This window comes from Pantherophis guttatus, chromosome 2 (assembly GCF_059756535.1).
Source record: "Pantherophis guttatus breed Tessera chromosome 2, ASM5975653v1, whole genome shotgun sequence".
In the NCBI taxonomy this organism is placed as follows: Eukaryota; Metazoa; Chordata; class Lepidosauria; order Squamata; family Colubridae; genus Pantherophis; species Pantherophis guttatus.
The window spans coordinates 24,446,655-24,460,983 of NC_142064.1; the positions used below are offsets into that span (position 1 = coordinate 24,446,655).

A 14,329-nucleotide genomic window follows, 5' to 3' on the forward strand; every position below is an offset into this window, starting at 1 on the left:
CAGCATAATATGGGCTAATGAAGATAGCTCTTTTGTTGCTAACACTTGCCATTGGTTCAGCAAGTTGGTTTTTATCCCAACTTGGAGGGGGAAACCTGCAAGTCCATTTGCATCAGCGGAGACTTGTGGAGAGTTTTAATTCTTTTCCAACTGGCACGTATCTCTGGGGGGAGTCTTTCAAAGACAGCCCTGTGGTGTGGAAATCTCCCTGTGATCCCTTTTGCGTAGAAAGAAATATCACACTTTGTTTTTTTCTCTTCTTGGTATTGTCTGGCTTACCATGAGGTAGTTTGAAAAGAATGCATTGGCAGGACAGAACAATAGGCTGTACTAGGAAATCATAACAAATAGAATAATTATCAAGCTTCTCTTGACAGTCTTGTATAATATTAAACATGGAAACCAAAAAAAATATCCATAATTAATAATATCTTGAGGCATGATTTTCTTGGCCAGTCTAGTAGTTGCTGGCCTTTTTGAAGCCTTTTTGAAGCCTTGTGCCAAGGGAATCCCTTGCTTATAGTCAAGTTGACACACCCAATCCATATTAAATTCAGAAGGAAAGATTTAAGCCCCTATTTTGCAGGAATCTGGCAGCTTTCCTAGATCATAATTGTTATATTCCTATTTGGAAAAGATCAATTCAAGTTTCCAGAACCTGGAACCCTCCAGATCTGTTGAGATAGCTAATTCTAGATTTTCAGCTGTTTGGTGGTTGTATATTGGAAGTTTGTGCTGTTGACCAAAGGGAGTCCATATACTACATAGATAGGGTTATGCTTGCAGCTCAGCTACTATATGGGTTGAAGTTCTCATTCAGGCTAGGCTTGCAAGATAGAAGGTGGCTTTGCTGTTTCTGCTTCTTTTCTTCTTAATTTTTTTGTTCCTTCCTACTGAATCTAAAGCTCTAGAGCTAGGGTATCTGTCCATCCCTTTCTGAACATACCAAAAGGTATGAAAGCATACATCTCTTTCTCCAATACAAGGTTAAAATACTATGCTTGTGACTTGTAACACTTGAATCATCTTTCTCATTCTTCTGTTACACTAAAACCTTCCTGGCTTCCTATTCTTCCCCTTTTGAAAAAAATCCAGTGGGAGAAAATTCTTCAGAGGGTCTTCCCTTGGGATTTCTTGAAAGTATGTGTAACACACATACCCCCCCCCCCAAGATATGATTATCCAGTGGAAGACAGAATAGTCCTTTGTCTTTTCATTCAATAAGTATATAATAACAGCAGAAGAATGCAATCCAAATTTTTCTGTTTAACAAAACGGTAACTTAAAATCTCTTGCCTATGAGAATTGATAGAAAAAGGACATTTTGTTTCTGCATGGCACTGGTATAATAGTATATTTCTCCTGTACTCACCGCCTCGTGGTGATTGGCTCAGAGTCAGCCAGCCGGCTTTCATGCCTAAGGGGACTTGATAACAAAACATTTGAAGACACTCATCAGGAACCCCCAAGTTTCTTTGATGATAATTGTATAGATAATAGTAAAGAGCTGAGGTGATGCAGTGATTAGAGTGCAGTACTGCAGGCTACTTCAGCTGACTGCTAGCTGCAGTTGGCAGTTCAAATCTCACCAGCTCATGGTTGACTCAGCCTTCCATCCTTCCGAGGTGGGTAAAATAAGGACCCAGATTGTTGGGGGTAATATGCTGAGTCTGTAAACCTCAAGAGAGGGCTGTAAAAGCACTGTGAAGCGGTATATAAGTCTAAATGCTATTGATATTGATATTGATACTGGTAGAAAATGAATACATGTCCTGGAATGTCTTTTATTTACTGGTCAGCAGCCTCATGATTTATTGTCGCTTACAGATTCAATATATGATAAAACTTTATAAGGTCACAATATTTATTGTAATCTAGTCCCTTCATAGATCCTTGGCTTAATTCCATCCAGTTCATCACTAAACCAGCAGAGAAATGAAATGGTGTTTCCGTCTTATATAATGAGATTTATGCTATTATCTTTTTCTGCAATTGCAGAATCCAGAGGAATGGATCTTTGGTTGTTGCTGTTTACGATGGCTCTGGCATCTGCGAACAGTTCTTTTTCCACAATGAAACGTGAGTTTGAATGCTTTTGAGAAAGAGATATTAACAATGTTTGCGGTACTTAGTATAAGAAATTTCAACATTAAGTCTATGCTATAGTTGTTCTCAGCACGAACTGTTGCTATATCAAGTTCTATTTTTAGTTTTACTTTTCAATACTTTGAACTAGATAGCCTGTGAATTAAGCATCAGCGCCTGCAGGAAAGGTATCATAATGATTTGATCCAAGCCAAAATCTAAGAAGGCAGGATCATGGCCCACCTAGAAGCTAATGGCTGAAGGCAACTGGTTTTCTATCTATAGACTGTTGTGCAAAATACAACACATGCCTACAGAAAGGCAATGCCATTCAAGAGACATCACTAAAGAATTGACAAAAAAACTTGGGCACCTCAAAGAAGGGAGCAAATGCTCCAGTTTCCCACTACAGTGCCTTCAAAGAATCAAAGACGTGACAATAGATGAAGATGAAATCATGATCTCATTTGATATCATGGCACTTTTTACATCCATAGACCCAGAATTAGCCAAGAATCCATGATAGCACAGAACACTGAACTTAACCAAATACACTAAGATTGAAATACCTACCATGTTTTCCTGAAAATAAGACCCTGTCTTATATTTTTTTTTGAACCCTGAAATAAGTGCTTGATCTTATTTTCAGGGAGGTTTTATTATTTTGGGGTGCATGGAGCAAGACGGGGCTCCTCTTGTCGTTTTACCTGATTTCCAGCTCTAACCCTAACCAGAGGAAATGGCGCATGTGTTTAAATATTTTCAGGGAGGGCTTATTTGGGGGGGCACTTATTTTAGCACATACGCTCACAAGCCTGATTGGGCTTATTATCAGGGGATGTCTTATTTTCAGGGAAAAGGGTAGAACCATGGATTTTATCAAACTTTGCCTAACCATATACTTAAAGTTCAACTGACAAACATATCAACAAATCAAAGGAATACCCATGGAATTATCGCTTTCAGGACAAATAATAAATAGTGTAATGCATACAACCTAAAGTAGGATCCAGTGTGTAGACAACCTCTTTGTCATAATAAAAAAGAACTAACATACACAAAATCATCAACATCTTCAAAGAAATAAAATTCACTGGGGAAGAAGAAAAAGAAGCAGATCATATATCCAACATTTTCTAGCAAAATAGATATCCCCTCAACGTCATCAAGAAATGCCTGACCATTCAGCTCAATATAGTACAACCAATACAAGTTGTGAAAAGGATAACACTGCCATACATCAAAAATATCTCAAACTACAACAGATTATTACAACCATGTGGCATCACGGTAGCAGGCAAACCAATTAGAACATCCTAAGTAAACCACAAGATCCAGCAGCCCTGGAAGAAAACACAAGGGTCATTTACAGCATACAGTGTAAGGACTGCAAAAGCCACTATATAGGACAAACAGGCAAACGGTTAGCAGAGTGTATCCATGACCACTAACTAGCAGTCAGAAGACATGATGAAAACTCCTTAATTTCACAACACATGGATAGACTTAGTTTCAACTGGGAAACAGCGAGCCTCCTATACCAAGTCCAAAAATGCTAAAAAATTCCTAGAAGCCTGGCACTCATACAAATTGGGCATCAACAGGCACATAGAGATAAACAACATCTACATTCCATTCAAAAGAGACAGTCAAAAGGAAACAAAATGACAAAAATACTTCCTCATCAGCAATCAATACCCAGATGAGCAGAAATTAACACCAAGATTAACATAAAGCCAACAATTAAGAAGCAGACAATACCCTAATCAAGGAACTGTCAACTCAGACAAACAGGCTAACAGTAAACAATATCCCAATCAAGGAACTACCAAGACCACTTACACTTACATGGACAGGGCAAACCACTAGTATATAAAATGAAAGCAAACTTTTATTCTACCCATACCCTTTCAGTGACGCTAATGAGGGGCAGGATTTTCTTGCAATGCTAATGTGGTGCATACTGTACTCTAAATTTGTACTGCCAGAACAAAGCTACTATTGAGCCTACACACACGAGCAGAGGTCCTTGTCACGGCCAAATTAAATGAATGGTTTTTCCACAGCTTGGGGCTCCAAAGCCTCAACCAGAACCCTCTAAGTGGTGATAGAAGCGAGAAATCATTAAATGCTGGAAATCATTTTCATGTTACTATAAATTATTAATCATATCCTATGTATTTGGTTACATAATATTTAGAAATGACACTGAATATCTGTTGTGATTCCTTCTTCAAAAGTGACTAATGGTATGACATGAAAAAGACAAATAAGACTCTGACCTGAATCATAATTCTATCATAGCACTTTTGATCCTGTTTGCTTGTGTTTAATCACATTGCTTGTGTTTCAAGCCATTTGCTATAACTCAGGATTCTTGGATTAGTGTTCAGGTAGATAAAAAAATTAAAACACTCCTTTGTTCTTTAAGAATCTTCAGCCTTTGTTCTTTAAGAATCTTCCTCTGTTTGAACATAATATCAACCCAGTATTTGTTTCTACTTATTTCTAAATACATAACACAGAAGGTGTTGCTTTATTATTGTCAGAATGTATATTTTAGATCCTGTTATCCAGTGTACATTCATTGGTTTGGTGATTTTATTGAATCTAGAGATGAATCACTAACTATTCTTTTCTGCTTTGAGTTGCTAATTTGGCCACCCTGTTCTGTTTTTATTACAACCATTATTTTATTTTCAGCATCCAAAGCTTAATGACTGTGGTGGGGAAGAAAACTGTAGGAGGAAATGGATTGAAATTTATCATAAAACAATTCTTAATTGGTGGTGTCTGTACATCAAATATTTCCTAACAAAGAAAACAAGGATCTTGAAAACAGGATTAAAAAAACCAAATAGAATATTTGAAAGGCTCACTCAGTGCTTAGTATTACATACTGACATATGCAAATTAAACTGCATAAAATAATTTTAAGGAGGACTGTTTAAAAGAAGGCTCCACAATGTAGTGCTTTGAGAAACATGGTATCTATCACGCTAAAATTAAAAGCACTGCAATGCACTGCACTCTTCTTTTGGAGAAGAATGTTTATTTTTTATTTTAGATTTTTTTTTAATCCCACCTTTATTGTTTTTATAAATGATCCAAGGCAGCAAATATACATAATACTCCTTCCGCCTCCTATAGACACAGAGACAGGTTTTTCCTCTGCTGAACATTAAATTCCCACAGTTCTGTCTTATGTCTATTACTCACGTAGTATCATCATATTACTTTTATCCTTCTCATCTGTTCCACTATTTAACTCATTAACGCATTATTATTATCCTTTATTATGATTATTACTACTTTGTTGTTTTGCATGCACACTGAGAGCTTATGCATCAGAGACAAATTCTTTGTGTGTCTAAACACACTTGGCCAATAACGTATTCTATCTATTTTGTGAGGTGAGTTGGGCTGAGAGTGACCGGCCCAAAGTCATCTAACATGCCTAAGGCAGGATTAGAGCTCATAGTTTCCTGATTTCCATTCTTGTACTTTAACCACCGAACCAAAATCTGTTATAGATCAAATTCTAGTATAACTATTAGTAACAAAAGACTAAACCCATTTGGAGCTGCAGAAAGCTGGGTGGTGGTTGTTTTTTTCAGTGCCCATTAAAGAAAACCATTGTGCTAACAGTAGCAAAGTTTCCCATCAGTTCAATCAAATTCCTGATAAGAATGAGAAGCACTTTATTCTTAAATTTTGCTGTTAGTGGATGAGGATTGAGACTTAGAGGTTTAAGAAAGAGTTTGGTTGAATCATGGAAGATCAGAGTGAGTTGTCTATTGAGTCTAGAAAGCATAACTAGCTCATTGGGGGACTTCAACTCTCAAAATTCAGAAAGTTGAAGTCCGCATAACTTAAAATTGTTAAGGATGAAGAACACTGATGTACAAATCCATATACAAAATTAGCACAGATATGCCAGGAAGAAAAAGCAATCAATTGAGCCTTTACAACCACATTTTACTATTTTTTCCCCTAAAAGACTGCATTAAGATCCCCCTGTAGGCAGGTTTTATTTTTGTAAGGCCTCATTACAGTAGTAATTCAGATTGTTATGAGACACCTGTTGTAGGAAAGTTTCTTGTGTGTGTGTGTGTTCTCTCTAACTTTCTGCTGGCTGCTCTTATGCTGTTATGAGACATTCCGTGACAACTGACCTGTTCATGCATTTGAGACTTGAAAGCCAATAAACACACTTTTTTTTCCCCATGCGGAAACTCAAACAAACCTAATAAAGTGGTAGTAATATCTTAGATATATTTAATTTTAAGCTATACAAGTCTTGATTTTACTGTTACTTTTCATATCTTCATGTTCTTGTTTAATTAAAACATGTTTATAAGCTCTAAAAGCTTCAGAGCTCTGAAATGTCATTGATATGAAATAATCTAAAATGAATTAACATTTGGAAGAATGTCTTGGCAATCATTAGTTCAGGCAAAAGCTTCTCCCACATTTGGTCATTTGTCAATTAGAACATCAAATGTGTATGTGAACTGGTCATCCTGTGTTTTGAATGAGAATATAATTTGTTCCCTCCATGTCCCATGATGTTATATCAACACATTTCAGATATTCAGTGGGTCCCTGAAACCCAAATGTGTAGGCAGTGATCTATTGCTTTTAATTGCATTTTCAATTCATATTAAATCAAATCAAATCACTGTTTGGGGAAGAGAGATACCTAGCATATTGCTCAAAGAACAAAATTGCCTGAAAAAAATATGCCCTTGATATAAGATGAAATGCTTTTTCTGGTATGAGAATACTTGAAGACTTCATTAAAACCATTCTATAGATTAAGTCCCTAAAATTGCTTTCTGTACTCTGTACAGATTACTCCAGCCTATTTCCTCTATAAAGTGGATTGCTTAATGCACTTTGTAGAGGAAACTGGAGAACATAAACTTGGGGCACAGCCAGTGGAATAATATATTAGCAAGTTTTCACACACACAAAAATCTTAGCTGGACACATATTGTTTTGTTTTCTGGAGTAAAGTTGGATCCAATTATGAAACTGCCATGATGTCCTTGTGATAGTAATAATTCATTACTGGACAGGGAATGGATTTTTCAAGAGCACATCATCAAGAAAAACAAAGCTGCCTTTGTACATCTTGACTAAAACAGATGTTGTTTTAATCCTTCCTGATCTACTATTGTAGAAAGTAGATGCAATAGATGAAACTCCTACCAGCACTCGTGACTTTAGTAAGTTTTATAATGAAATGTTTAGATGTGTTGAATGCTCAGGGAAAGAACATAATAAATATAGAGTTAAAATTTAGTTACCAGACTGTTGCTGGAACCAGACAGAAGAATTATTAGCAGATAGAAAGACCAATGGTATAGTTTCAATCTGCTTCTTTAAGAAAGATGGACTGCAACTGTGCCTGGGGAATTCTGGGAGTTGAAGTCCTCCTCTCTGAAAGTGGCCAAGCTTGAGAAACTGGTTTAGTGACACATTATTTTAAATACTGATCTTGCAGAGTAAAGATGGGGCACCCTATTTTGCTATCTTCTTTGTCTCCTGTTGTTGAATACATGCACATATTTTAAGGAAAGCCTTATAGAATCCACAAGGTGGGATTGTAAGGTTTTAAAATAAGAGCTTTCTCCATTGTCATTACCAAGAATCACCTTATATAACTAAATTCTATAGTTATTATTTACTCCTTCTGGATTTAATGTATTTTGACACTTAAGAAATTAAAATCTAAAACTTTGGAAAAGAGTTTAGAGTTTAGTTCAGACTTTCAGTTTTCCAAAGTTTCCCCTTCAGACAAAATAACTAAAATCTAAGAATTTCATGAGAAGGGGGAAAGTGACTGACATTTAAGACATGTCTATAGTATGTCCATATGTCTATGGTATATTGCTTTCTTAGATTAATCAGATGCAAAGTAGATTTTAGTAGAAATAAATTGGTATTTGCGGGGAAAAAAATAAACATTTGTATTTGTTAACAAATAACAAATCCAGTTGTTAAAATCAAAGCTGTTTCCAACTTGAATGTATCACGTTAGTCCTTATTCATTACCCCAGGCAACTTTTTTAATTGGACATATAAAGAATTCAAACTTCAGAGCTGCTACCAACTAAACTATCCCCTCACTCTTAAATATAGCAAATATGCAAAAATATATGCAAACAATGCAGCCCATAAAATTGTATGAGTTTGATAGCTTTGCTTTGTAACAATTTCTTTTATTGCGTTCACCACATTCACTATCCTAAATTACTAGAGGCTGCCAAAAAATGCAGAAAATGCCTTAAAATGTCAAGCTCAGATTTGACAAACAAGTCCGTTAATCTCCAGGCATCCAGTGTAATCTACAGTTCTCAAGAGTGTTACAGATTTCTGTAGCACTTAGTTAGATCTAATTTTTTTTTCCCAAAATAAATGTGCTGTTGCCATTTTCTCTAGCATCATGTGTTAAAAATGTTCAGATTGTTAAAAATGAATTCTTGCTAGTAAGAAGAAATTGTTCTATGACTTTCCTGATATTGAATGAAAGTGGCCAGGATGATAAAATTAAAAGACAGCTGAATCACATTTAAGCTATTGCTAATAAGTTCTGCAAAGTTGTGGAACCGTTATTTGCAGATGTAACCTGTCAATGTTGTGCTGTAATCAGCACAGCTGCTGTTTGCAATGTCATGCAGTTTAGGAGCTCAGTACTTTGCCATTCATAGCAACCCACAGAGCATTATCCAACTTTTTAAAGCTGCTACTGTTGTTTCTGGTGGAATGATGGTGATTTCAAATAAAATTAAATAAATAAATGGAATCTTGTGTACAATGCAGAATCATGGTTAGATGATTCTGACCATATTTAAGTGGTACTATGTTTAATCAGTTGCTCTATGTCAGTGTTTCTCAACCTTGGCAATTTTGAGTTGTGTGGACTTCCCCAGCCAGCATGGGATTTTAAGATTTCCAAGGTTGAAAAGCAATGAAATCGGTGGCAGCATTTAAGTAAATTTGGCCGATCTTGAAAAAATGAGGTAAGGTCAGGTTTAATCAGCAATTAACGTAGGTCCCTATAATCAACAAGAGTAAAGCTTGACTCAAGGGAGACTTATTTCAATGTCTATTTACTATTTTTAACTGTAAATCTGAGACTTTGAAATAATGAAATTAGGAACCATTCTTGAGCTGAATCAGATTTAGATCTAATGTAATGTTGCACTTCTTATAATGTCTTTGGAAGTAAAACATGGCATCTTTATTCCTTGAACCCTTAAGTCAGGGGCCAACAATCTTTTCAGGCATTCAGGCATTATAGTTGGAGAAGCCTGAAAGGCTGAAATCTTATGAGATAATTAAACCTGATTTGCAGTTGAAGACCAAAACAACAAGCCAATTACTATGTAGTAATATTCTATTTGTCAGGTAAAAACAAAGGAAAAAACAGGCAATTAAAGAATTCTTAAAATTATAATGATGTTTACTTTAAATTTATGGTTAGAGGGTGGGGCATAGAAAGCAAAACTAAGGCCTTTGGGGCATTTGGCTGAGATCACATATTAAAAGCTGTTTTTATCATAAATTTCAGATCAACAAGTATCATCTCACAGATTGTGAGTATATGGCAATCTTCTATGAGAGCCAAATTCTTGCAAAATTCTGGAGCATAACATGGGAACATTAATTTGCTGCAATGTTTGTTAATCTTGTGTGTTTTCAGTCAGTTTTTAAAGTAACTTTTATTAATTTTTGGAGGGTTGAGTTGAGCATCACATGGCCAGTCTCTAGTCAGAAATCTCATCCTTTCATCATTACTTTCCTCAAAAGCATCAGGCAGAAATGTAGCTATTGTAAGATGGACTACAGGGATTTTGGCAAATATTGTTCTTCGGTGTGTCAAAGTTCCTTCTGTGCTCACTTGAGAGAATTGAAGTTTATAGGCTTCCTCATGCTAAAACCAATGCTATCGCAACAAGAGGTTGATGTATTAAAGTCTCTAAACCACGGGTGTCAAACTCACTGCGTCACGATGCCGTCATGTGACATTTTGCGATGTTTTTCTCATTCATGGAGGTGAGGTGGGCAAGGCCTGCACGTGACGGATCTGGCCTGTGGGCCGCCAGCCTGCTCTAAACTGTATGCCCTCCATCTTGTTTTACACTGTAAAGTGGTCTCCTCAAACAATAGACACAAAAAAGCAATAACAAGGTATTTCAGGTCATAGCTCCAATTAAGATCAAAGGTTAATAAGCCATAGGATGTCCTCTCCAGCAAGCTGCATTTCCCAAAGGACTGTTTTTATAAATATATATTCTATCCTCATTGTAACTCAGAAAGAAAGATCTTATTATTTATTATCCCAGAGGACAGCATCTTATTCATTAAATTTAGTTGCAAGTAATGGACTTCAAGCTAGACTTCAGGAGGTGGAACATCTTGATTGTATGAGTGTCAACCGATAATGACTTTTCATTCACTTGAGATCTTTAGGCAGAGCTGGATGGTCATCTGTCATAGATACTTTAGTTGATCCAGAACTGATTAGGGAGATGGGAATAGATGTCTTCTCAGATGCCTTCCACCTCAATGTTCTAATTCTTACACTTCAGTATGCAGCAGCCCATGAAAGGGCATTCGAGATACAAACTCTTCACTAGTGAAATTACTTTTCTGTGCTTCTGAGTTGAAGCTGAGTTTGGAAATGTCCATTTGTAAAAATGAATCCTGGCTTTATGTTAAATGTATGCTTGAAAGCCATCCTACTTTCTCGTTGGCTTTCCGTGTGATGCAGTTTCGGTCTTGTATGGTGAGATGTTTTGGAAGCAACTACTAGCTGCTTGAAACTTGAAAAAGCTAAAAAGGATCACAATTATTATTTAAATGGGTGACTGGAGACAAAAAAATCCAAGATCTTTAGCTAAACTGGGAAGTTGAAACAACATTCTGAAAGATGCAATACCAAGGTCCTTCTGTATTGTCTTTTTTAATTGAAAATTATTATAATAAAAAATACAAAAAAACAACAACCCAAAGATAAAAGGGGAATGTTGGAGGGAAAAGAGAAGGGAGTGCAAGGTAAAAGGGAAAGAAAAAAAGCAGTGACTACTAACTTTTTACATGCAGCAAAATACAGTTACAACCTCAACTTTCTATTTTACATATTCAGTAAATACTAGCCATTTCTGTAACTAATTTGACAGACTAATTTAATCCAAAATTAGGGATTCATTTTTTTCCCAAGCATAAAGTCCAGACATTGTTTCCAAATAGAACAAAATGGGATACATGTTTTCTTTAATTAACGCTGTTAATTTTGCCATCTCTACCAATTCCATCAGTTTTCCATCCATTCTTTCCATGTGGGGATTGACTTATCGTTCCATTTTTGTGCATATAGAATTCTCACTGCAGCCAACATACCATATATAATACCAAAGTTCCATTTTTTAAAGCTCTTTGCCCAATAGTCATAAAAGAAAAACTTCTGATTTCAATTTTCTATTTGTTTTAAGCATCTTCTGAATTAAAGCATAAATGTAGCCCCATTTTCTTTTTGTTTTTATCATAAGCCCACCAAAGATGATAAAAAGCACCTTCTTTACAATTACATTCCCAACAAACATTTGAAACAGCTTTGTACATCTTTGACAATTTCTCAAGTGCTAGATATCCACAACACACCATTTAAAAGTTTTCTTTCAGCTTAAAATACAATGTAAATTTCAGACCATTCATACAACACAATCTAACATATAAACTGGGCCCAGTTTGAGCTAAAAACACACAAAAAAAGGAATATTGTCTGTCAGCAGCTGTATTATCCTCCTGCTGCCAAGAGCCTCTTTGCTTTCCTGATATACAGGAAGTCCTTGACTTAACAAAAAATAATTTAGTAACCATTCAAAGTTACAATGGCACTGAAAAAAGTGACATGACTGTTTTTCACACTTACAACCCATGTAGCATCCCCATGCTCATGTGATCAAAATTCAGATGCACACTTATGACCGTTGCAGCATTTCCACGGTCATGAGATTTACATTTGGATGCTTGACAACTGGTTCATATTTATGACGGTTGCAGTGTCCCGGGGTCATGTGATCACCTTTTGTGACCTTCTGACAAACAAAGTCAATGGGGAAGCCAGATTCACTTAGCAACCATGTTACTAATTGAACAACTGCACTTAACGATTCATTTAACGAATGTGACAAGAAAAGTTGTAAAACGGGACAAATTTCTCACTTAGCAACATAAATTCTGGGCTCAGTCATGATTGTAAGTCAAGGACTACCTGTATTGGATGTTCATGACCACAGTCTTTAGCAAGGGTGCCTCTTGCCTTAGGCAATTTAAGATGAACATTTTATATTTTCTTTTCCGAAACCCAGAAAAAAAAAGATCTGGTAATACATCTACAATGAAATATTTACTGAGTTGTAATGGGGGTAAAAGTAGCAAATTATATGTGAGTTCTATATTTTCTTTGCCCCCACTGGGTTTTAAACTTGCCTAACTTGATGAAGGAATGCAAACATTGTGTAATGTTGTAGCTGAAATTATTCACAGTGTCTGAAACAAATAAACCATTGTGAAGGGCCTTGGGTACTGAAATGTTTTCTGGTCACTGAAGTAGTTTGTTGTTGTTTTTCTCCTTTAAAGCAATTCAACTATCAACTTTGATAAAAGCAATAAAATACAAACTAACGTAATGGAGAAAAAGGGGAGGAGATAAAAGGGGAACTTTAAAAGGTAACAAAAACAATACATAAAACAAATTATACAAAAAGGGACCTCTGACTTTTTTCAATACAGAGACAATTATAAAATATAAAATCTTCTCTCTAAATTTAACTAAATAATACCAATACCTAAACATTATATATATGGATGTGGATGTGATGTGCCAGTGCCTGGAGGCTGTGAGGGTCTGGATGGGAGTCAACAGGCTCAGACTTAACCCAGACAAGACTAAGTGGCTGTGGGTATTGTCTCCTAAAGACTATGTTGATTGTCCATCCTTGGTTCTGGGGGGGAGAGAAATTGTCCCCCTCAGAATGGGCTCGCAATTTGGGTGTCCTCCTAGACTCACAGTTAAGATTAGAACAACACCTGACTGCTGTGGCTAGGGGGACCTTTGCACAGGTTCGCCTGGTGCACCAATTGCGACCCTCCTTGGATCGGGAGGCTCTCCTCACAATCACTCATGCCCTTGTCACCTCACGGTTAGATTATTGCAACGCACTCCACATGGGGCTACCCTTGAAAAGTGTTCGGAGACTACTGTTGGTCGAGAACGCAGCCACGCGAGCTGTCGTGGGTGTACCTAGGTACACCAACATTACACCAATTCTCCACGAGCTGCACTGGCTTCCTATTTGTCTCCGGTCACAATTCAAGGTGTTGGTTATTACCTTTAAAGCCCTACATGGCTCAGGGCCAGATTATCTTCAAGACCGCCTTCTGCCACATAGCTCCCAGCGACCGGTAAGATCTCACAGAGTTGGTCTTCTCCAGGTCCCGTCAGCTAAACAATGTCGGCTGGCGGGCCCATAGGGGAGAGCCTTCTCTGTGGCTGCCCCAGCTCTCTGGAACCAGTTACCTCCTGAGATCCGGACCATCCCCACCCTATTGGCCTTCCAAAAAGCTGTGAAGACCTGGCTTTTCCGGCAGGCCTGGGGCCGTTGATCTCGCTCTTGTGATCTGGTGAGATCCGGGCATGAATGGTGTGAATGAGTTTTTAATGTTTTTAATGTTTTTTAATTTTTCAATGTCTTTTTATAATGATTTTTTAAATGTATTGTGAGCTGCCCTGAATCTTCGGAGGGGGCGGCATATAAATTTAATTAAATAAATTAAATTAAATTAACATATAAAAACCTATAAATAAACCATAATCATATAGCTAACATCCACAATATTTCTTCAATCATATCACTCCTCAAACCCCAAAGTCAAAATCAACTATCAACTTTTAACAACTGTTTTAAAAACAAAACCTGCATTTTAAAAAATAAAAAGGAAATTATCTCAGTATGGGTTGTAATTTGGTTTAGATAATGGTGGCTAATTTATCACTGCCTTTATGACACTCCCACACTCCAAGGCAGTGTACCTGTTTAATGTTAATTGCTGAAGGGACAAATGAAGGCAATTAATATTTAATTGGTATTTTTTTTTTAGTGTTGCCTACTGTGACACATTACCATTACTGGTCAGGCATATTTTGAAACAGTTATGTTGGCAGTCTGAG

The 14,329-nt window shown here is 36.6% G+C and overlaps 1 protein-coding gene across 6 annotated transcripts in view; it reads left to right on the plus strand.

Moving 5' to 3' along the window:
- The window catches only part of GHR (growth hormone receptor), a 139,984-nt gene that overhangs the window by 59,196 nt on the left and 66,459 nt on the right, over window positions 1-14,329 (plus strand). For all 6 annotated transcript variants that reach the window (XM_034440812.3, XM_034440815.3, XM_034440814.3 and 3 more), the window contains one exon: window positions 1,999-2,079. In XM_034440812.3, coding sequence (XP_034296703.2) covers window positions 2,010-2,079 — 70 coding nt within the window. In that variant the 5' untranslated portion in view covers window positions 1,999-2,009. The remainder of the gene's footprint in view (window positions 1-1,998; window positions 2,080-14,329) is intronic.